Source organism: Oncorhynchus clarkii, chromosome 28, assembly GCF_045791955.1.
Source record: "Oncorhynchus clarkii lewisi isolate Uvic-CL-2024 chromosome 28, UVic_Ocla_1.0, whole genome shotgun sequence".
NCBI classification, from domain to species: domain Eukaryota; kingdom Metazoa; phylum Chordata; class Actinopteri; order Salmoniformes; family Salmonidae; genus Oncorhynchus; species Oncorhynchus clarkii.
This window is the reverse complement of record NC_092174.1, coordinates 29401391-29424487: the sequence shown is the minus strand read 5'-3', so window position 1 is coordinate 29424487 and position 23097 is coordinate 29401391. Positions and strand designations below refer to the sequence as shown.

Below are 23097 nucleotides of genomic sequence, written 5' to 3'. Positions count from 1 at the left end.
ACTTCAGTCGTCAGTTGAAAGGTGTTTTCTCTGACACATTGGTGTAGCTGGCTTCTGGGTTAAGCGAGCGGGTGTTAAGTGCAGCTTGGCGGGTCATGTTTTGAAGGAAGCATAACTCGACCTTCGCCTCTCTTGAGCCCGTTGGGGAGTTGCAGTGATGAGACAAGATAGTAATTGGATGGCAATTGGATATCACGGAATTATGGAGAAAAAGAGGGTAAATAACAAAAATTATATTAAAAAAAAGAACTATGCATAAGTGACTAATATCAGGAGAGGACGCATTCACATTCATTTCTGATGCAATAATGATGACCTGGTGATCACTGACCTAAAAACAGCAGTGAGAATCTTCATTTCAACAAAGTAATGACAATACTTTCCATATCAAAGTCCTTTTCCCATACCCTAAATTACAGGCACTAACCAGAGGGTTTCCATGACGACGGATGTCCATCTGTGCGAAGGAGCAGATGTCTCCGACCCCAACTACCTCCACAGTGAAGTTCCTGAAGAAGTCGATGATGTCCAGGGACTTGTTCCTCAGGAGGAAGATGAGAATGAAGGGCGTGACGATGGGGCTCAGCAGCTCCTCCAGGATAAACAGCTAAACAGACAGACAGACACACACAGACACAAAGACAGACAATACTGGATGAGGATTTGGCGCTATTCAGACTTGAGATCTGCACCCTTAACTTGAACTTTTTACATAGCCTGTCATTCACTGATTGTTAATGAGAGAGTTGCGAGTAAAGTTAAGTACTTTGATCAAGTCTGAATACTTTCCATTGTGTCCCCCAAACGAATGATTAAAGTGGCATAAGATGAATTACTTCCTGTGTGGAAAGTGACATACAATATTATGGTGAGGTCATATGAATTGGAGTGTACAAGAATAACTTAATACAATTAAAGCACTTGTTTAGGCATTGATCAAATCTTGAGCAAATCCTTACATGTGTGTTACAAGTAGGGCTGTGGCGGTCACGAAATTTCGTCAGCCGGTGATTGTCAAGCAAATAACTGTTGGTCTCACGGTAATTGACCATAAATTAACATATTTAGCATTTCCTGGCTTCCACACACCATTAAAAAAAGTATAATAAATCCATGTAATACAGTCTACACCTTCACAATAAATATATTATTTATTTTAGACAGGTCTAAAGAAAACATGATATTTCAAAAAGAAAGTATATTTCAGAAGAAAAGCAGAGCATACTCTGAGTTGTCTTTATGTTTTGCGGCAAATCCAAGATGGCAGCATGTCAAGTCGTTTGTCTGTGACTAGTACATTTTAACCTACTAATAACCTATTTATTTATGGTTGAGTAACTTCCTTGTTGTGTAGTGCAAACTTTTTTGTTTTTGCTGGTGTAAAGATTACGGGTCTCCCTCAACTCGGCACTTCATTACTTGAAGTTGACCAAAGTAACCCTATCTCTGGCTGGCCTGAGTTCCTCCTTCATCCGCGGAGTGTCTCGTCCAAGCTGCTCCTTTTTGCTCTTCGCCTGGATGTCAGTGGCAGCTCAACAATCCCCAACCCGTTCTCTCAATCGACCTCAACACCCAATCTACTCACATTCAGACTCATACATACACGCTGTCCCTCTCTCCCCTTACCTTTGTTGACCTCTATTTTTTACATTTGTCAGAGAAAATGACAATTTTCGTGGTATTGCTTTGTGCACTGACTTTACTGAACTCTGGAGAAAACGAACATTGTCGCTGGGTGAGTACATCTGACAATGTGCTCTCCTGTCCATTAGACATTTTGTCTGCAGGAACTCGCTCTTTTTCACTCAGTCCACTCGTCCAAGTGCCTATGTATTTGTGGCATGATGTGAACAGTACGAATGTGTCAATACCAAAGTCTAATGGTTTTAAATGACTGTTTTGTATTGTCTGGAAACTCACTTGTAGAATTCGCTTGGATTAGGTCTCTTAAAAAAGAGAAGCCGTGTAAGGTTATTAAACAGAGGTGCCTAGTTATTCTTCTTTTGTTGATATCAGGTTACGTGCAACCTAACCCTGGCCCTGATATGCAATGTCTCCAAACCCCCTCTGATTTTAAATCAAGATCTGGTTTTGGTATTTTTCATTTAAATGTACGCAGCAGCCTGTTGTCAAAAATTGATGGGGTTAGGATTTGGGCTAAATCAACTGATGCTGATGTAATTGTGTTTTCTGAAACCTGGCTCAGCAAGTCTGTTTTTGATAAGGATATTTGTACAAGTGGTTACAATGTTTATCGCACTGATCAAGTTAAGAAAGGTGGGGGTGTGGCTATATATGTACAATCTAAATTCCCTGTAAGTGTGGCAAAGTCTGAAACTATTTGTAAACAGTTGGAATTTCTTGCTTTGAATATTGAGGTTTCAAAGGGTCTCTCTATAACTGTGATTGGCTCTCGGTGATGCATTTTCTTCTTTGACGCACCTTATGTCTAAACTTCTTTGCAGTGAAATGATCTTGATTGGTGATCTCAACTGATGTTGATTAAAGCCGGTGTCTGATGATTTAAAAATGTTTTGTAATTCTATGAATCTTACCCAGTTGATTAACTCAACCACTCGCCCAAATCTTAAATGCCCAGATAAATCTACCCTGATTGACTTGATATTGACAAATGTTCCACATAAATATTCTGCGGTTGGTGTTTTTTGTAATGGTTTAAGTGACCATTGTGCATTTGTTGCTGTTAGAAATACTAAGGTTCCTAAGACAAACCCACATTTTATTCATAAGAGAAATCTGGCAGCTGATTTCATAGCTGAACCACTTACATAACTGTTCCATCTAACCCTAGAATGTAATGAACTTCCGAAAATCTGGAAATCAGCATTTGTCCTACCACTTTTAAAAGGGGGAGATCCAACTCTTTTAAATAATTATAGGCCAATCTCAAAGCTGTCACCCCTGGTGAAAATACTTGTGAGTGTGAGTCCCTTGTGAGTGAACAGCTAAAAGAGTTTTAATTTACTAACTTTATTTTATCAATGTACCAATCGGGCTTCAGGAAGAAGCATAGCACAATTACATCAGCCATGAAGGATTTAAATGATATCACTGAAGCCATTGACAAAAAGCAGCACTGTGTCTCACTTTTTATTGATCTCTCTAAGGCTTTTGATACAGTTGATCATGCTATACTAAGGCAGAGATTGTCGAGTGTAGGTCTTTCAGAGCATGCAGTTGCATGGTTTGCTAACTATCTGTCTGATAAAACTCAGTGCACTCAATTTGATGGGCTTATGTCTGTTAAATTGTCTGTCTTTAATGGTGTGCCCCAAGGCTCTGTACTTGGTCCTCTCTTATTCACTATTTATATTAATTATTTAGACAAAAATTTCCAAAATGCGCAACTTCATTTTTATACTGATGATACTGTTATTTACTGTTGTGCCTCGTCTGTTACAAAAGCTTTACAGAACTTGCAAACTGCTTTTTATACTGTTCAACATACATTGTGTCAATTGAAACTTATCCTCAATAATGCTGTTTTTGATTTTGATATACTCTTGTGAATTCTATGGTTTTTACTAGATTACTTGTAGTTTTTCATGTTGTTTGTCTGTAATTTTTGTAATGACTTGGTGCTGCCTATCTTGACCAGGACGCTCTTGAAAAAGAGATTTTAAATCTCAAATGAGCCCTTCCTGGTTAAATAAAGTTTAAATAAAAATAAAAAGTTAGGTCCTGATGTGGCTATGCCAAATGGCTATGGGCTACACTAGTTCATTTAGCAGACAAGATTTGCTTATAATTCCGTGGCATTATTTTATAGTATTTTATAGTATGAAGAATACAATGGAACATAATATAAAATTGGTTTCCAAACGATTTGAGGGAGTGCACACGTGGTTATTCTGTGATGTTAAAAAAGAAATAGGTATTAACAAAGAAATAGGAATTCCTATATGCTTCATTTAGAGTTATTAATGTAACTTTAGTTGTTCTACAAACACTGGGCCATATGTTTTTATTTTTAATACATTGTAAGGTTGCATGATGAGACGCTAATGATGATTTGAAAAAACTTGCTTGAAAAGGCACGAGCTGTGCATTGTTTTTTGCGCAGGCTGTATACACTCCAATTAGTCTCTCATTCACATTTTGACAAGCATCCTCTTTGTGACGATAATGGACCCTAAACAAATTAATGTCTTTTGTGGCCCGGAGTGCTGCATTGTGCCTTTCTCCCTGAGTGTGCTGCGCAATCCGAAGCGTCTCTCACTCGCATTGCTCTCCGTCACATGATTGGTTCATTCTCACAGAATTTCAGCATCCTTATTGGGAAGGACACTCAACAAGCACAGCACTTACACAAATGACTGATGATTGGCTGAGAGAAATTTATGATAAACTGATTGTGGGGGCTGTCTTGTTAGACTTCAGTGCAGCTTTTGACATTATTGATCATAGTTTGCTGCTGGAAAAACTTGTGTTATGGCTTTACACCCCTTGCTATAATGTGGATAAAGTATTGCTTGTCTAACAGAACACAGAGGGTGTTCTTTAATGGAAGCCTATCAAATATAATCCAGTTAGAATCAGGAATTCCCCAGGGTAGCTGTTTAGGTCCCTTACTTTTTAAAATTATTACTAACGACATGTCACTGACTTTGAGAAAAGCCAGAGTTTCCATGTATGCAGATGACTCAACGCTATACACGTCAGCTACTACAGCGACTGAAATGACTGTAACGCTCAACAAAGAGCTGCACTTAGTTTCAGAGTGGGTGGCAAGGAATAGGTTAGCCCTAAATATTTCTAAAACTAAAAGCATTGTATTTGGAACAAAACACTCACTAAACCCTAAACCTCAACTAAACCTTGTAATAAATAACGTGGAAATTGAGCAAGTTGAGATGACTAAACTGCGTGGAGTAACACAAGATTGTAAACGGTCATGGTCAAATCATATTGATGCAGTAGTAGCTAAGATGGGGAGAAGTCTGTCTATAATAAAGTGATGCTCTGCCTTAACAACACTATCAACAAGGCAGGTCCTACAGGCCCTAGTTTTGTCGCACCTTGACTACTGTTCAGTCGTGTGGTCAGGTGCCACAAAAAAGGACATTGCAATTGGCTCAGAACAGGGCAGCACGGCTGGCCCTTGGATGTACACAGAGTGCTAATATTAATAACATGCATGTCAATCTCTCCTGTCCGAAAGTGGAGGAGAGATTGACTTCATCACTACTTGTATTTATGAGAGGTATTGACATGTTGAATGCCCCGAGCTGTCTGTCTAAACTACAGGCACACAGCTCGGACACCCATGCATACCCCACAAGACATCTTGGGGTCTCTTCACAGACCCCAAGTGCAGAACAGACTATGGGAGACACACAGTACTACCTAGAGCCATGAATACATGGAACTCTATTCCACATCAAGTAACTGACACAAGCAGTGTGATTTGATTTTGATTTTAAAAAACGGATTAAAAAAACATCTTATGGAACAGCGGGGACTGTGAAGCAACACAAACATAGGCACAGACACATGCATACACACACTACATACACATGGATTTAGTACTATAGATATGTGGTAGTAGTGGAGTAGGGGCCTGAGGGCACACAGTGTGTTGTGAAATCTGAGAATGTATTGTAATGTTTTAAAATTGTATCAACTGCCTTAATTTTGCTGGACCCCAGGAAGAGTAGCTACTGCTTTGGCAGCAGCTAATGGGGATCCATAATACATACAAATGTGATTAATTTTAAGAATTTATTTGGCCACTTTAGTTGAGATACAAACCTCATTAAAACACACACATCGGCCTATGGGCTAGGCTACATGAGATGTGCGACTATGAATCAAAAAGTTGCAAAAAAACAACAACATTGTTTCTGATGCTGGGCATCATTAACAAGTGATGTTATATAATTCACAAGTGATAGGCTAATATTGTCACCCATCAGACTATTCTTCATTTATTCTCATCTTTACATAAACCCTGTTCTAAAATGACCGGTGGTGTTTCTTTATTTTTACTATTTTCTACCTTGTAGAATAATAGTGAAGACATCAAAACTATGAAATAACACATATGGAATCATGTAGTAACCAAAAAAGTGTTAAACAAATCAAAATATATTTTATATTTAAGATTCTTCAAAGTTGCCACCCTTTGCCTTGATGACAGCTTTGCACATGCTTGGCATTCTCTCAACCAGCTTCATGAGGTAGTCACCTGGAATGCATTTCAATTAACAGGTGTTCCTTGTTAAAAGTTGATTTGTGGAATTTCATTCCTTCTTAATATGTTTGAGCCAATCAGTTGTGTTGTGACAAGGTAGGGGGGGGGGGGGGGGGTATATTGATAAAAGACCAAGTCCATATTATGGCAAGAACAGCTCAAATATGCAAAGAGAAACCACAGTCCAACATTACTTTAAGACATGAAGGTCAATAGGGAAAATTTCAAGAATTTTAAAAGTTTTCTCAAGTGCAGTTGCATAAACCATCAAGCGTTATGATGAAACTGTCTCTCATGAGGACCGCCACAGGAATGGAAGATCCAGAGTTACCTCTGCTGCAGAGGATAAGTTCATTAGAGTTACCAGCCTCAGAAATTGCAGCCCAATAAGTGGTTCACAGAGTACAAGTACCAGCTCCCGAGTGGCGCAGCGGTCTAAGGCACTGCACCTCAGTGCTAGAGGCGTCACTGGTTCGAATCCAGGCTGTAATTGGGAGTCCAGCCGTAATTGGGAGTCCCATATGGCGGAGCACAATTGGCCCAGCGTCATCTGGGTTTGGCCGCTGTAGGCCATCACTATAAATAAGAGTTTGTTCTTAACTGGACTTGCCAAGTTAAATAAAGGTTAAATAAAAATAGATATCTCAACATCAACTGTTCAGAGGAGACTGTATGAATCAGGCCTTCATGGTCAAATTGCTGCAAAAAAAACACTACTTAAGGACACCAATAATAAAAAGAGACTTGCTTGGGCCAAATTTGAGAATGTTGGTTCCAACCGCCGTCTCTTTGAGAGACACAGAGTAGGTGGACAATCTCTGCATGTATATTTCTCACAGTAAAGCATGGAGGAGGAGGTGTTACAGTGTGGTGGTGCTTTGCTGGTGACACTGTCTGATTTATTTAGCATTCAAGGCAGTTAACCAGCATGGCTACCACAGCATTCTGCACCGATACACCATCCCATCTGGTTTGGGCTTAGTGGGACTATCATTTGTTTTTCAACGGGACCATGACCCAACACACCTCCAGGCTGTCTAAAGGCTATTTTACCAAGAAGAAGAATGATGGAGTGCTGCATCAGATGACCTGGCCTCCACAATCACCCGACCTCAACCAAATTGAAATGGTTTGGGATGAGTGGGACTACAGAGTGAAGGAAAAGCAGCAAACAAGTGCTCAGCATATGTGGGAACACCTTCAAGACTGTTGGAAAAGCATTCCAGGTGAAGCTGGTTGAGAGAATGCCAAGTGTGCAAAGCTGTCAAAGGCAAAGGGTGGCTAAAAGAATCTCAAATATTAAATATATTTTGATTTGTTTAACACTTTTTTTGATTACTACATGATTCCATGTGTTATTTCATAGTTTTGATGTCTTCACAATTATTCTACAATATAGAAAATAGTAAAAAGAAAAGAAAAACCCTTGAATGAGTGGGTGTTCTAAAATGGTTGACAAGTAGTGTATACTAAATAATATATATGTGACATTTGTTTTGATTTAGAAGAGACCATTATCATGCACTTGTATCGAAACAGGGGCAGAGGGAAAAAAGACATGTCATCTACGTACTTAAATAGCGAATGGAGGATGCTTTTTCCCATGGTTCATTTTCATGCCAGCCAGGTAGGCTATACTCCAGTTTTAAAGAGAAGCAATGAGCTTAATATTAGGAAAGTTGAGAAATATAGTAGGCTTAGCCTATAGAAAGCTAATAGGATCCTCCTATTTTTATTAGCGGCCATCACTGTTTTCTTCCACAATTGCATAGCCTATAGAAATGTTGCGCAACATGAGCTCTCATGAAGTGTTTGATTCGATTTTTGATTACATTTGCATTGATGTCAGAGTGACAGTTACCAAGTTTGGTAGGCTACTAATGACCAGCAGCAGCATCAGAGCTTGGAGAAGCCTAATTACCGTGACTAAACGGTCATGTGGAATTTGACTGCCTTCATGACTCATGACCACCAGTGTGGCGGTAATACGGCCACCGCAACAGCCCTAGTTACAAGAGCATTTCAATTTCAGATCGTATGTCATAAAGTCATACACTGACCAGCTGAATCCAGGTGAAAGCTATGATTCCTTATAGATGTCACTTGTTAAATCCACTTCAATCAGTGTATATGAAGGGGAGGAGACAGGTTAAAGAAGGATTTTTAAGCATTGAGACAATTGAGACATGGATTGTGTATTAGTGCCATTCAGAAGGTGAATGGGTAAGACAAAAAATGTAAGTGCCTTTGAACAGTGTATGGTAGTCGGTGCCAGGCACCTGTTTGTGTCAAGAACTTTAACGCTGCTGGGTTTTTCACGCTCAACAGTTTAACGTATGAATCAAAAATGGTCCACCACCCAAAGGTCATCCAGCCAACTTGACAATAGTGGGAAGCATTGGAGTCAACATGGGCCAGCATCCCTGTGGAATGCTTTCGACATCTTGTAGTCCATGCCTCGACGAATTGAGGATGTTCTGAGGGCAAAAGGGGTGCAACTTAATATTAGGAAGGTGTTCCTAATGTTTTGAACACTCTGAATAGTTCAGTAGTTCCATTCTATCTAAGCTGCAGCCAATGAGCAGTCTCTATTTACTGTCTGGCCCTTCTCACCCACCGCTTTGTACTGGAACAGCTGTGCCACCTCGTCCCGGGTCTCGCTCTTGTTGGCGTTGCCCCTCCAGTGGTCTGGCATGTAGTGGATGTGAGCAAGCACACACTGCAGCAGCTGCTCCGGGCACCACACCATGTGTTCGTCTGGGATGAAGGACCTAGAAGGAGGGCATATTCACAGACATCATCTCTCTATTTGACACAACACTTAACACGACATATTATATGGATTATGGACAGACTGGTATGTCTGGGGGTTTAACATAGGCTGAAATATTATCTAACAAAGACGTTTCCTTCTGCTCCCTCGCTCATTACTGTCTGTTAGAACTGGTGGGGTGACAACAATATGGTGGAATAAAGATGGAGGTGTTGCATACCAACTCTGCAATGGGAAGGGGTAAGGAACACATTTTTCAAATGATACACAGCCACAAATCACTGCAAGATCATCCCGAGAGGTCACCATTCCCCCTGTCCCCTGGCTTACCTGGTGATGGTGATAACCACTCCCAGCACGGTGATGGCGGTCAGGATGTGCTGCACGGTCAAGACATCCTCATCATACACGGTCAGTGCGATGAGCACGGCCAGCACCGAGCCCGAGAAGAACGCCACGTTCTTGGCCAGCACGGTGAGGAGCGGCGAGGTGAACGAGTTCATGTACTTGGAGATGGGCTTGTAGCCGCGGCCTAGCCTGCCGTGCAGCTCGTGGTCCAGCTCATTGAAGTGGCGCAGGTAGAGTCGGCCGAACATAGACCAGCGGCGTGCTCCCAGACTCCCTGGCTCCCTCCTGATGACCTCGGTGTAGCTGAAGAAGGCGTAGAGCACCTGCCACACCAGGATGAAGGGGCAGAGGAGCAGGTTGGCCACGCCTAGTAGAAGAATGACACGGCTCAGCTGCTGGGCCAGCTCCAGACGGTTCCCTGCTCGCTTGTACTTGGGGTGCAGGTTCCATTTGTTCTGGAACAGCGACCCCGGACCCCAGAAGAGAATCAGCTCAAAGTTGTACTTGAGGCCCTGGGTGAGGAACACCAGGTTTCCCAGAAGGGGGAGCTGAAGCTGTACAGGTAACAGTGACTTATTGACCATGGCCACCATGTAGTTCTTGAATCGCAGGATGCGGTGGTAGATGTCCAGCTCAGTTAGCTCCTTCTTGTGGATACACATCTGCTGCTCCCGCTGCAGGCTGATCAGACGGTCCTGGACCTCCTGCCATGTGAAGTTACACAGCTCGTCCTGGAAAGGGGAGAGGTCAAAGGTGTTCAGACTTTGTACCCTGATATGAGGGACACCTACTTGCAGGTAAGCTGGGTGGATATAACAAACATTTTTCTTTATATCTTTTGAAACCAATGGATTCCAAGGAAACTGACAACTACAGTAAGCTAAAACGGTCTGAAAAATCAGCATACCACTGTTTCATGAGACTCTAGGATCAAACATAAAATACAATTATCCCTTAATGTGTTATTCCTGGTCACTGAAACCTTTAAGGGGTTGACATAAAATGTCTAGCATGTAGTCATGTCAACCCCTTATGTCCAGTGGACATAAAAAAAGCCTTACCATGCTGATCTTCAGTGCTTTGATGTAGAACTGGCGTATCTCCCAGTAGCTGAGGATGTTGCAGAAGACCTTGATCATCCGGTAGACCCAGAAGATGGTCGCCATGATGAGCAGGAAGATGATCCAACTATTCTCCTGGATCCTGGGGAAAAGAAGGGATGAAATAATTCATATTTTTAGTCTCTGTTTGACATTAAAGGTTCATTTCAATTAATGGAAAATGAATGTGTATAGAGGGTATAAAACATTAGGAACACCTTCCTAATATTGAGTTGCACCCCTCTTTTGCCCTCAGAACAGCCTCAATTCGTTGAGGCGGCCCACAGGGAAGCTGGCCCATGTTGACTCCAATGCTTCTCACAGTTGTGTCAAGTTGGCTGGATGTCCTTTGGGTGATGGACCATTCCTGATACACAAGGGAAACTGTAAGCGTGAAAAACCCAGCAGCGTTGCAGTTCTTGACACAGTCAAACAGGTGCACCTGGCACCTACTACTATACCCCTTTGGATGATGATGCAGGCCATGCATAGAAGGTTAAAATGATTTATTTGCACCATTGATGTATGAACATAACTAACTAACTAACTAACTAACTATCTACAAATGAGAGTAAAGGAGCCTTATAAATCTGTTAGTTTAAGACTTAAGACTCCTCACAGGTGACCTGAACCAACCTTATATTGTAATGTATGTTGTTGGGCCTGAGAGATATCTTAGGTAAATTAACTCCTGTTTAAGGTTTGTGGCTTGGTTATGTCCAACTAACGTGGTCTCTCCTGCGTATCAGAGAGCTGCTGAGAATCAGCTGGTAAACTTTTAAGTATCCCATGTAATTTCAAAACACAGAACAAGTCACACACAGGTTATGTCCCTAAACTCCTATTTTTTTTTTAAGGAACTTAGTTCCCTTTTCAACTTACTCTTGAAAGTTTAAATAGTAGAATGCACAAGGTGCAATTTAAAAATTGGGTAGTGCATCATTAGTGGGTGGTGTTCCCTAATGCTGGAAGTTTGGGAACCCCTGATCTAGGTAACCACCCGGGTAAACATATTCAGAAGAATGAACAATGAACATAAACATACATTCAGGAGTTTAATTTGGAAGTTAAAAAAACTAAAACAAACAACGTGACAAAGTTAGGCTACTTCCGAATTTGCGTGACATCTTTTTCATTTCCAGACCAATTCAAATGTTAAAATAGAGAGGAGTTAGGGGGAGTATGGGAGAGCAGGCAACGTCTGTGGTTTTAAATGATGGGACATGCTGTTCCTCGATTAGAATTCCTAGCAGTGGTGTGTCATCATCTTCCGTCTAAACACCCATTCAGTCATGGAGGGTTCTCAGAAAAGGGATTCGGGGGGGGCAGCCTAAGATTGTGTTTGTGTGCAGAACCAGATTAATGATATGAAAACAGGAAAGCGTGTTTATCCATCTTGGAAACAAATGTGGCTGTGGTGGGGGTGGAGGGGACTGGGTCTAGCAGCAGAGCATGGGTGTGTCATGGGGTCCACAGACTGCCTGCCCAGACCTCAAGAGTGACTCCTTTCAGCTACTCAGTGAGCTGTCCCTGTGTGAGACTTACCATGTAGGGGCTATCCATTACATTGTTTTCCCTGGTATTACTCTGAACACAGTGCACTGATACACAAATAACCTGCTTCAAGAACCTGTCATCAACTACAGGCTGACGGTGTTGCAACTTGCCTCGTGTTTCCAAGTGTTTTAGGCCGAGGCTATGTGGATGATTTAGTATTTTGAAATAAACTATTCAAATGTAGTTGCAGGGAACTTAATTTATATTTCAGATTTGTCTTTGACAGAGAAGTCATGACTAGCAAAGCCTTTGCTCGGTAGGTCTAACTAACTAAACTCTTCAACAGGAAGAGGGTTCACCTAGTTCACAGCACACAAGGCTAACTAAAATAACTTTGGATCAAATTTAATTAAAACAGCAGCCCTCCCTCAGTCCATTGAACACAATTAGACTTACATGCCAATAGCACTCCAAATTAATTAAATTAATGTCAACTTCCAATTAGATAATAGAAAATGACAATGATAAGACTTCACCACTCAAAAGAGCTCATATCGCAATTAGCATCTCTGATAAACAAGAAAATTATTTCTTCATCATAATGTTGAGTGGAAGTATAACCCACAGGCAATGTGAAAGTAGGCCAGAGCTCTGCGCTCCACAGAGTATCTCTATGAATGTGAGCATGTCTTACAGTAAAACCTCATCTGACACAACCCAATAAGCAAACATTAGCCTCAGAATTACTGGTCATCATTATATTTTTCTGGAAATGCCCTTTTCAGGCCTGATGAAGTTCTGCAGGCTCTGAGACGTATACCCTGGTATAATTATGTCTAGTCACAAGAGAATAAAATACCCAATGTCATGAAGAAGGATTTACATTCTGGCATTGGCAGTGATTTTGGGATCCCCATTAGTGACAGCTAGTCTTACTGAGGTCCGACATATAACGAAGACATTACAGACAAAATACTTTACAATTGACATACATGTAAAAACATTAACAAGTAGTGTGTGTGGGCATCTATCAGTTACACATACATGTCAGTAAATACACATAACAAGTAGGTCACATGGGGGAGAGGCGTTGTAGTGGTAAGAAAACCACCCAATTTATCTATGCAGTCAAGCACTCAGATTTGTTTCTGAGGGATCATGTACAAAAACAATAAACCTGAACTGGCAACAAGGACAACTATTTCTACCTCAACTACATATTCTTATAGCCATCCATGCCTATATAGGCTACCAATCCATCTATTAAGCCAATGCTGATTGACCTACCTCTCAGTGCACTGCTGGCTTGGTAGGATGGCATCAGGCAGAGAGACCTTGTTCCTGTCCAGGGGGTTCTGGCCAGGTCCTGTGTGGTTCACTGCCCGGTTGGCAAACAGTATATCATACTCCACACAGTTGAAGAGGAATGTTGTGAAAGCGACCACAAACAGGAACTGACTGCAATAAGGAGTGTGAGATGTTGGGGTTAAACATTAGCCGATATAAACTTTGAATATTGTCTTAAAAGTTGAAACAATCTTAGATTAACATAAGGTTGGTAAATAAATGGATATACTTACAAAAGTTCAAAGAACTCTGATAACATCATACAAGCAAAGCCATTTTTCTGATGAAACTGATAGATGTGGAAATTTGAGTTAAGGAAAACAGAGTCAAGTGTTTTTGTTTTGTCATAGCCTACAAAACAACCACTCTTGAAGTAATCGTTGATGGCTAATCAAATAATAACCATGATGTCGTTTTTTTTAAGTAGACTTAATACATCCATTACAGAGAAACAAAACCACAACAAAGCAACGTAAAGTGAACCAGTATGGCATCAATATCATTAAAGTACAGAGGACGTTCTGGAAGGACACACATAATTGAAAGTCGTTCTCCTGAGGCAAGTCTCTTATTTAAAGTCACTGTGCATCACGAGTTGCATTTATTTACTGTCAGAATCATATTCATGTCAAAGCGGTGTTTAAAATGGCTCCTTCCTAAATTAGATTGTTAGGTGATAATAATGATAACATACATGATAAAGCTGCAATTTTAAACATCATACTGAAAGTAATGCTTATTTACATGACAATAAGCTACGATACACAATACCAGTCAAAACTTTGGATACACCTACTCATTCAAGGGCTTTTCTTTAATTTGACTATTCTACATTGTAGAATAATAGTGAAGACATCAAAACTATGACTTAACATATATGGAATCATGTAGTAACCAAAAAATTCTAAATATATTTTATATTTAAGATTCTTCAAAGTACCCTTTGACTTGATGACAGCGTGCACTCTTGGCATTCTCTCAACCAGCTTCATGAGGTAGTCACCTGGAATGCGTTTCAATTAACAGCTGTGCCTTGTTAAAAGTTAGTTTGTGGAATTTCTTTCCTTCTTAATGGGTTTGAGCCAATCAGTTGTATTGTGACAAGGTAGGGGTGGTATACAGAAGATAGCCCTATTTGGTAAAAGACCAAGTCCATATTATGGCAAGAACAGCTCAAATAAGCAAAGAGACATGACAGTCCATCATTACTTTAAGACATGAAGGTATGTCAAGAACTTTGAAAGTTTCTCAAGTGCAGTCGCAAAAACCATCAAGCGCTGTGAAACTGGCTCTCATGAGGACCGCCACAGGAAAGGAACACCCAGAGTTACCTCTGCTACGGAAGATAAGTTCATTAGAGTTTACCAGCCTCCGAAATTGCAGCCCAAATAAATGCTTGACAAAGTTCAAGTAACAGACACATCTCAACATCAGCTGTTCAGAGGAGACTGCATGAATCAGGCCTTCATGGTCGAATTGCTGTGAAGAAACCACTACTAAAGGACACCAATAAGAAGAAGAGACTTGCTTGGGCCAAGAAACACAAACAATGGACATTAGACCATTGGAAATCTGTCCTTTGGTCTGATGGGTCCAAATTTGAGAATTTTGGTTGCAACCGCCATGTCTTTGTGAGATGCAGAGTAGGTGAACGGACGATCTCCACATGTGTGGTTACCACCGTGAAGCATGGAGGAGGAGGTGTGATGGTGCTTTGCAGGTGACACTGTCTGTAACTTATTTAGAATTCAAGGCACACGTAACCAGCATGGCTACCACAGCATTCTGCTGCGATACACCATCCCATCTAGTTTACATAGTAGGACTATCATTTGTTTTTCAACAGGACAATGACCCAATACATATTCACGCTGTGTAAGGGCTATTTGACCAAGAAGGAGATTGATGGAGTGCTGCTGTAACCGATGTGAAATGGCTAGCTAGTTAGCAGGGAGTGCGCTAATAGCGTTTCAATCGGTGATGTCACTCGCACTGAGACCTTGAAGTAGTTGTTCCCCTTGCTCCGCAAGGACCGCGGCTTTTGTGGAGCGATGGGTAATGATGCTTTGTGGGAGGCAGTTGTTGATGTGTGCAGAGGGTCCCTGGTTTGAGCCCAGGTAGGGGCGAGGTGAGGGACGGAAGCAAAACTGTTTCATTGATGCTGTTGACCCGGATCACTGGTTGCTGCAGAAAAGGAGGAGGTCAAAAGGGGGATGAGTGTAACCGATGTGAAATGGCTAGCTAGTTAGCGGGGTGTGTGCTAATAGTGTTTCGATTGGTGATGTCACTTGCACTGAGACCTTGAAGTAGTTGTTCTCCTTGCTCTGCAAGGGCCGCGGCTTTTGTGGAGCGATGGGTAATGATGCTTCGAGGGTGGCTGTTGTCGATGTTTGCAGAGGGTCCCTGGTTCGAGCCCAGGTAGGAGCAAGGAGAGGGACGGATCTAAACTGTTAAACTGCATCAGATGACCTGGCCTCCACAATCACCTGACCTCAACACAACTAAGATGGTTTGGGATGAGTTGGACTGCAGAGTGAAGGAAAAGCAGCCAACAAGTATGTGGGAACTCCTTCAAGACCGTTGGAAAAGCATTCCAGGTGAAGCAGGCTGAGAGAATACCAAGAGTGTGCAAAGCTGTCATCAAAGTAAAGGGTGGCTACTTTGAAGAATCTAAAATATATTTGGATTTGTTTAGCACTTTTTTGTTTACTATGTAAACAACTATTTACCATGTGTCATTTCATAGTTTTGATCTCTTCACTATTATTCTACAATGTAAAACATTTTTGAAACAATGAAAAACCCCTGAATGAGTTGGTGTCCAAACTTTTGACTGGTACTGTATATTGCCAGAGAAACATGTTTATCATGTTTATCTTAAAAGGATATTCTTGTAAAGAAGTTGTCCAGATTCTTGATATGGTGCCATGAGTCTGCAAATTAGGGGTGGGAATAAAAGTAACACTGAGACTTAATGAAACCATTACTTTTGTTCAACAAAACAGCAATAACAGTAGTAATCAGGTATGATTTGAAGAAAACAACAACTTTCAGTGAATCTAGAGCCTGGGCTTATAGGAAATAGTAGTACTGTGTCATTCATTACAAGGAATCACATTATCACACCAAATCATATTATACCATAACATAGCCTTTATGTCTATCCATAATAGATCAATATATATTACGTTATAATATAACCAGTACAGTACCACTCAGGCCCTCTGGCACATGCACTAATAGGTCCTCCTCCCCGGGAGGTGAGTCCTCCTCAAAGTCATCAATCCGCTGATACTCCTGGTAAGCTTCAAAGTTCGCCATTGTCCTTCACATTCTCCACTGTTCCTCTTCCAGTAGGCAAGTTGGGAACACACACAGTGTTATTGTGGTGTGGATTGGAAAGAGCAGCATTCATCAACGACGAGTGTCAGACACAGTGAGCACACACTACATAGATGATGTCAGCTGTGTGAGACAATTCACAGCAAGATGAGCTGTCAACAACATTCAACTGGAGAGTTAGATAACCAAGTAAGTGTAACGTTAGATTTAAAATATCTGGTCTATTTGGTTTTCTATGCATTCTTGCCTTTCTTGGAATCTAACTTGCTAACGTTAGCTAGCAGTCGTGTTCACGACAGTGTGACAGGTAACGTTGGCTAGCTAACAGAAATAGGCATAACGTCACATAGCTAACGTTAGTTAGATTGACTAAATATTGTGTTATGTTGGTTACTTGTTGTCAACAACCAACCAGTCATTTCACAGATAACTAACGTTAGTTAGCTAACATTCGCTAAAGCGAAATCAGACAGCTGGGGACTTCTTGCTACTGTAGCTATTATGCTAGTTAACGTTAGTTAGATACGTAGCATTACAATGTGACGTTGAATGGTTAACGTTACCTAACACCAACAAAGGCAGCAACAAACTACCAAGTAGCTAACTATCTAGCAAGGTAGCTAACTGTTCTTACCTCGATCAGCTTATTTTCTTGCTTGCCAGTCAGTTAACGTCACTCGTTTATCCTTGCCTTGATGTACTGCTATTAACGTTATTGTTCCCTTCACGGTCCATTCGCAGAATTCTAAATTCAAATGGCCTGGACTTCAACGTTATTTGTCGAGCTATTGGAATAACCAATATTATATATTTAACTAATAGATATTAATGGTTGCTAACAACCTAACTAACAGTAGCTGGCCAGCTAAATAGCTAGAGATCATTCGTGGGCTTCCACTGTTTTGTCTTTCACAAACATATGTCAACAAAACACAATTTGACGTCACTTAATTTTAACGATCGTCACTTCCGCGAGACGAGTGTCTTTTTTTTCTTCTTTTTCCCAATGACAGAGATAATCCTTGCCAATGATAATGAATACAGATTCATGTTGTAGCCTTTTAACATTGTTTTTAGCGATCAAAATGCGTGTTTTGTTATTGACATTAAACATGATCCCATTTACTGTGCCAATGAGATGCATTCTGGGATAGTGTCAACATGGCAGCCTACATGTTGTTCCTTGTACCCTTCTGAGTTAAGCGCTCAGATTATTTAAATTTTGTTAGATTTCCGTGAAAACGTCTAAATATGTTTCACTTACTTTGTAATAGAGTCACCACAACTGCACCGTTGCGCCCCCTCTACTCGCATTTGAATAGAACACAAGGTTTATGGAGACAGCCACGGTAGGACAACGTTCTAGTTGGCTAATACCGGTAGTCAGCTGATCAGACAGCTACTATAGTTACAGACCTTAGACTTTGCACTAGCTAATATGATTCCTTATGAAAACAATATTAGTTCAGCTCTGTCCCAAAGTTGTAAGTTGTGTTGTTCACTGTTCAGTAAAGTGATTTTAATGGAATGGACCATCCAGAAGTGTCATGCCTTTTGTAACTTTTTTTGTCACAATTTTAACAATACATTGAGTGAAAAGCCAACCACATAGTTATTATTAGTTGTTAAGCTCATGTTGTCCATGTCTCTCAAACTTGTATAATACAGATCACACTACAAACAGTACAGCTTGTTATATTGTTTGTTTGTTTTGTTTTCGTTTCAGATCACGGCTATACACAACACAATTGGCCAATGCAGGCAACTCCTCTGGACAGCCAAGTAATGCTGCTGGGCGTATCTGGGGTCTGGCTCAAGCAGCAGTTCGCCAATCTGCCTGCTGGATGTCAAAACCACCAGGGGGTGCCCTGAAGTTCATCTTGGGGCCAGTGGTTCTCACCATCTCTGCTCAAGTACTTGGTAGTGTAGCATATTGCCAGGCAGATGTGAATAACAATGTTCTACTAGAGCTTCAAGCCAAAGAAACTGAGCCTGAGTTCGACTGGCATATCCTGTGGGAGTTTGTCAAACCCCAGCTTTTTGCCCTTCTTGGTGCTGTTGTGGTGAGCAACATAACTTAACACTACTGGACAATCTACTGTTTAGACAGTAACATGTTGGCTAAACTCCATTGGTGTTTTAATAGTATTGGAATGCTGAGATATTTTAGACCAATCATGTTTTTTTTGCAGCTTGCTTTTGGTGCTGCCATCTTGAATATTCAAATTCCCCTGATGTTGGGCGATCTGGTGAACATAGTGGCACGCTACATGAGAGAACATACTGGGAATTACATGAGAGAGATGAGGGGACCTGCTCTGAAGTTGCTGGGATTGTATGGTCTCCAAGTAAGTTGTTTGTCAAAAAAGTCATTGTCAATGATTTAATTTAAATGTAGATTGAAAAATCTACTTCTGCGGAATACATAGAAAAACAATATGGTCATGAAATCTCTTTCCTGGCTTCAGGGTCTGCTCACGACTGGTTACATCATCCTGCTTTCCAGGGTAGGGGAGCGAGTAGCAGCAGACATGAGAAAGACTCTTTTCCAATCTTTACTCAGGTATACACCCAGTTGCAGTAATATATATTGAAAGCAACAAGAGGTAGAATAGACCAGTTCCAAGACAGAGAGTAGAGTGACTGACTAGATGTCACTAGACCTGCTATCCACTGTCCAACTTTTACTCTTGCTAACACAAGACTTGCCATTTTTGTTTCAGGCAAGATGTAGCCTTCTTTGATTCCAACAAAACTGGCATGCTGGTGAACCGTTTGACTGCTGATATTCAGGAGTTCAAGTCTTCCTTCAAACTGGTTGTCTCTCAGGTATGGCTGTGTACATATGATTTATTGGATAATTAAAAGTAGTAGGCTGCTCCAGCCGAAGACAACATACATTCAAAATTATCTAGGATAAAAACACAATAAAGCTTATTTCCATTGTGGTTCCCTATGCACTTCCCTATTACATATTGCCATAACTTTTCAGTATAATTTATTAATTAGCTGTTGCTCCCATCTAGAGACAGTTCACAAGATCGAAATCTAATGATATTGCCTCAATTACTCATATCTACAGGGCCTGCGGAGTGTAACACAGACGGTTGGCTGTTTCGTGTCCCTCTATGTCATCTCCCCTAAACTCACTGGTATGACAGTGGTGATACTTCCCTGTCTGGTGGGGGCAGGAGCTCTGATTGGCTCATTCCTTCGCAGGCTGTCCCGATTGGCTCAGGAACAGGTGACATCATCACTCATTCTGACTCATTCACTATCTGAAACACATTAGAGAAATAGATAAAAGTGTCAACTGAGAAAGCATTCTACTGAGTTTATCAGAACTACAGCATGGAGAATGGTGTGTGCTGAGCATTGGTGTCTGTCTGTGTCTAGACTGATATACAGTATGTGTATTGTTGTGGTTGTGTAGGTGTCGAAAGCAACAGGGGTGGCAGACGAGGCCCTTGGCAATGTGAGGACAGTGAAAGCCTTCGCCATGGAGGAGCGAGAGATGCAGTGAGTGACAGTCTATTATAGTCCAGATCAGACAATATTATCAGACCTGCCTTATAATAAAGTCACAATTGTCTTTCAAAGCATTCCTAATTTCACCCCTTATTAGAGGGATTGTGTGAAAGAATGTAACTATTTGTCTGTGTTTTGCAGGTTATATGCCTGGGAAGTGGACAAATCATGCGAGATGAATGAATCTCTAGGCTCAGGGATAGCTGTTTTCCAAGGAATGTCAAATATCGTCCTGAACTGTGAGTTCCTTTTATCATGAATAGTGGATTGAACTTGCTATTTATTTAAGTATGCCATTGCTTATCTGTTACATGGTTTCTTTTCTTGCAGGCATTGTTTTAGGCACCATCTTTGCTGGTGGGTCATTGATGGCAGGTGATGAAATGTCTCCAGGTGACCTCATGTCTTTCCTGGTGGCTTCACAGACGGTGCAGAGGTAAAATATTTGTTGTTAGCAAAGATAACACTTAAGCTAATCTCTCACACTGTAACGTGCCAAATGCTTGCATTGTCAAATGGAAGTGTTCAATGAAAGTTAGGTGAATAACAAATTGAATTTGACCTTTCCTTCGGTTATTTTTCTTAGGTCTTTGGCCAGCATCTCTATCCTGTTTGGCCAAGTGAGTAAAGACTTGACGTATAGAAGAAGTCAGAAATACATTGCCATCAATGTAGAGTTTCAGGTTTCACAAGGTGATCAGTTGATATGGCAATAAGAAATTAGAACCTACCATGTTTTGCAGATGGTCAGAGGCCTCAGCTCTGGGGCCCGTGTTTTTGAGTACCTGTCTTTGGAGCCTACCATTCCACTTTCGGGAGGAGGCCGCATTCCTTACAAATCTCTGACAGGACGGGTGGACTTCATGAACATTACTTTCAGGCATGACCACATCAGAAAGACAAAATTAACAAAAAGACACACACAAACACATACAAATGATATATATCAGTAAGTGACATTTTTTCTATTTGTTTTTCCACAGTTACCCAACGAGACCTGGCCAACAGATCCTAAAGAACTTCAACCTCATCATCCCCCCCTGTAAGACTGTCGCAATCGTTGGAGAGTCCGGAGGAGGTAATGTTCCATGCGTTCCCATGGATACAAGTTTTCAATTAGTCTGATTACATAAACATAATGAAATATTTATGAAAATGATGTGTCAGTTATGGTTCTCCTGCACTGCAGGGAAGTCCACAGTGGCCTCCTTGTTGGAGCGTTTCTATGACCCCAGCAGTGGTGTGATCATGTTGGATGGTCTGGATATCCGGACACTGGATCCATCCTGGCTCAGAGGACAAGTCATTGGATTTATCAATCAGGTAAATGTTCTAGAATAATCATTCTGTTTTCTAGTGCATAAGGATGTTCTAGGATCTTCTTTCAGAACTGCTTCAGATTTGGTGATTGTCCTCTGTAAGAAACAGCCTTCTTGTGTGATTTTAGCCTTAATAACAGTGATAGCAATGTTACTTTGTTATTAACAATTCAGAACCCACCCCTGCGTGTAGGAGCCTGTGCTGTTTGGCTCCTCCGTGATGGAGAACATTCGCTTTGGAAAGCCGGAGGCCACTGATGCTGAGGTCATCAATGCTGCCAAGCAGGCCAACGCCCACCGCTTTATCACAGGCTTTCCAGATGGATACAACACTGTGGTTGGTAAGTGACATCACATATTTGAGAAAAAAACATATTTTTTTGTGAATGGCCTAGTTCTAACATCCTCTGATTTATTACTAGTCTATTCCACTCTAATAAATCCCAGACACACATATTCAAATCAAATGTACTTAAATACTTTTTAACATAAGTAGTACTAATTGCATTACAATAAGTGCTTTTACTGAATATTGTACCTCTGTGGACACACAGGTGAGCGAGGAGTGACTATGTCAGGGGGCCAGAAGCAGCGTATTGCCATTGCCCGTGCCCTGATCAAGAACCCCAGCATCCTGGTCCTGGACGAGGCCACCAGTGCACTGGACGCAGAGTCAGAGCGGGTGGTGCAAGAGGCTCTGGACCGGGCCACCACAGGACGCACTGTGCTCATCATCGCCCACAGACTCAGCACCATCCAGAGGGCAGACCTCATCTGTGTCATGAGCAATGGACGCATTGTAGAGGTGAGGGAGCGGCTAAAGCACTGAAGGAAGAGAGGGATGTCTATTGTCCTCTGTCCCGTTGGTGTTTTTTTCCAGACACGTTTTCTTGTCATTAAAGTAATAATCGTAAAGTTTTTTAAAGAGCATCACAACACGTAATGATGTATGTCAATTTAACTACAAATGCTTGGTTGTATAGTTTTTGTCTTGTCTCTTCCTAGGCTGGAACTCACACGGAATTGCTGAGCAAAGGAGGGCTGTATGCTGACTTGATACGCAGGCAGAGATCAGAGGGAGAGAAGTGAACACTACTTTGATATGGCACAGAACTGTAGGCCTATATCATGAACTTAGGGACAGCCTTTTCATAAGAAATTAAAGATGCATAGGTATTATCACTTGTTTTGTTGGTGTAAAGTTGATTTAGTTTAATGGTCCAATTCCATTTTTTTTTAAAGCCAAATGTATGGTTGGACCAATTGGATTATATTTTGTGGCCCAAGTAAGGCTGCTAAAATTGCAAGTGTTTATCATGTGTTTATAGGAAGAGAATACTAACTGTACAGGATGTGAATGTGGTTTTAGCAGGGTTACTTGGCCCTGTCCTGTGTCTGTACATTTTGCAAGACTTTTAATCATTAAATTCTATTCATCCACTAATCTGTTTTCAGAGAGAGCGAGAGAATGCTAATTTGGTACAGAGCAGACCTAACCCACTATTAAATTAGTCAAAACAGGAACATTATACATCTGGCTAGAAACAAAAAAAATTCCTTGTGTGCTACCTACAGTGCATTCGGAAAGTATTCAGACTGTCACGAACCGGCTCAAAGCCCGGAACAAAA

The 23097-nt window shown here is 41.2% G+C and overlaps 2 protein-coding genes across 5 annotated transcripts in view; one reads left to right on the top strand and one right to left on the bottom strand.

The window, feature by feature from the left end:
• Positions 1-17555, bottom strand: part of LOC139387158 (autophagy-related protein 9A-like) — a 23555-nt gene extending 6000 nt beyond the window's left edge. Inside the window, exons 1-9 of one of the 2 annotated variants that reach the window (XM_071133199.1) lie at positions 17256-17555; positions 16492-16624; positions 16169-16212; positions 13513-13577; positions 13220-13390; positions 10397-10538; positions 9318-10066; positions 8832-8985; positions 428-607 (exon numbers count right to left, since the gene is read on the bottom strand). In XM_071133199.1, coding sequence (XP_070989300.1) covers positions 428-607; positions 8832-8985; positions 9318-10066; positions 10397-10538; positions 13220-13390; positions 13513-13577; positions 16169-16212; positions 16492-16600 — 1614 coding nt within the window. In that variant the 5' untranslated portion in view covers positions 16601-16624; positions 17256-17555. The remainder of the gene's footprint in view (positions 1-427; positions 608-8831; positions 8986-9317; positions 10067-10396; positions 10539-13219; positions 13391-13512; positions 13578-16168; positions 16213-16491; positions 16625-17255) is intronic. The other variant, XM_071133200.1, reaches the window with a different exon arrangement.
• Positions 16628-23097, top strand: LOC139387159 (ATP-binding cassette, sub-family B (MDR/TAP), member 8). Of its 3 annotated transcripts, none has more exons than XM_071133203.1 (16): positions 16628-16810; positions 18348-18684; positions 18814-18969; positions 19090-19184; positions 19345-19450; positions 19704-19865; positions 20055-20140; positions 20291-20388; positions 20480-20585; positions 20736-20769; positions 20893-21029; positions 21133-21227; positions 21339-21472; positions 21662-21809; positions 22023-22273; positions 22474-22912. In XM_071133203.1, exons 2-16 carry the CDS (start codon positions 18466-18468, stop codon positions 22555-22557), a joined length of 1911 nt encoding a protein of 636 aa, XP_070989304.1. In that variant the 5' UTR covers positions 16628-16810; positions 18348-18465; the 3' UTR covers positions 22558-22912. The 3 variants fall into 3 exon arrangements, 2 of the variants coding, with proteins under 2 accessions (XP_070989304.1, XP_070989302.1); XR_011629135.1 differs by lacking the exon at positions 16628-16810 and adding an exon at positions 17758-17970 and having other exon boundaries at positions 21643-21809; positions 22474-23097; XM_071133201.1 differs by lacking the exon at positions 16628-16810 and adding an exon at positions 17758-17970.

Bases quoted from the DNA above. Each gene is read 5' to 3' on its own strand.
- LOC139387159 (XM_071133201.1), top strand. From the start codon at position 17,873: ATGTTTCACTTACTTTGTAATAGAGTCACCACAACTGCACCGTTGCGC. The intron at 18,685-18,813 runs GTGAGCAACATA...TTTTTTTTGCAG, and splicing joins CCCTTCTTGGTGCTGTTGTG to CTTGCTTTTGGTGCTGCCAT. The intron at 20,389-20,479 runs GTGAGTTCCTTT...CTTTTCTTGCAG, and splicing joins GTCAAATATCGTCCTGAACT to GCATTGTTTTAGGCACCATC.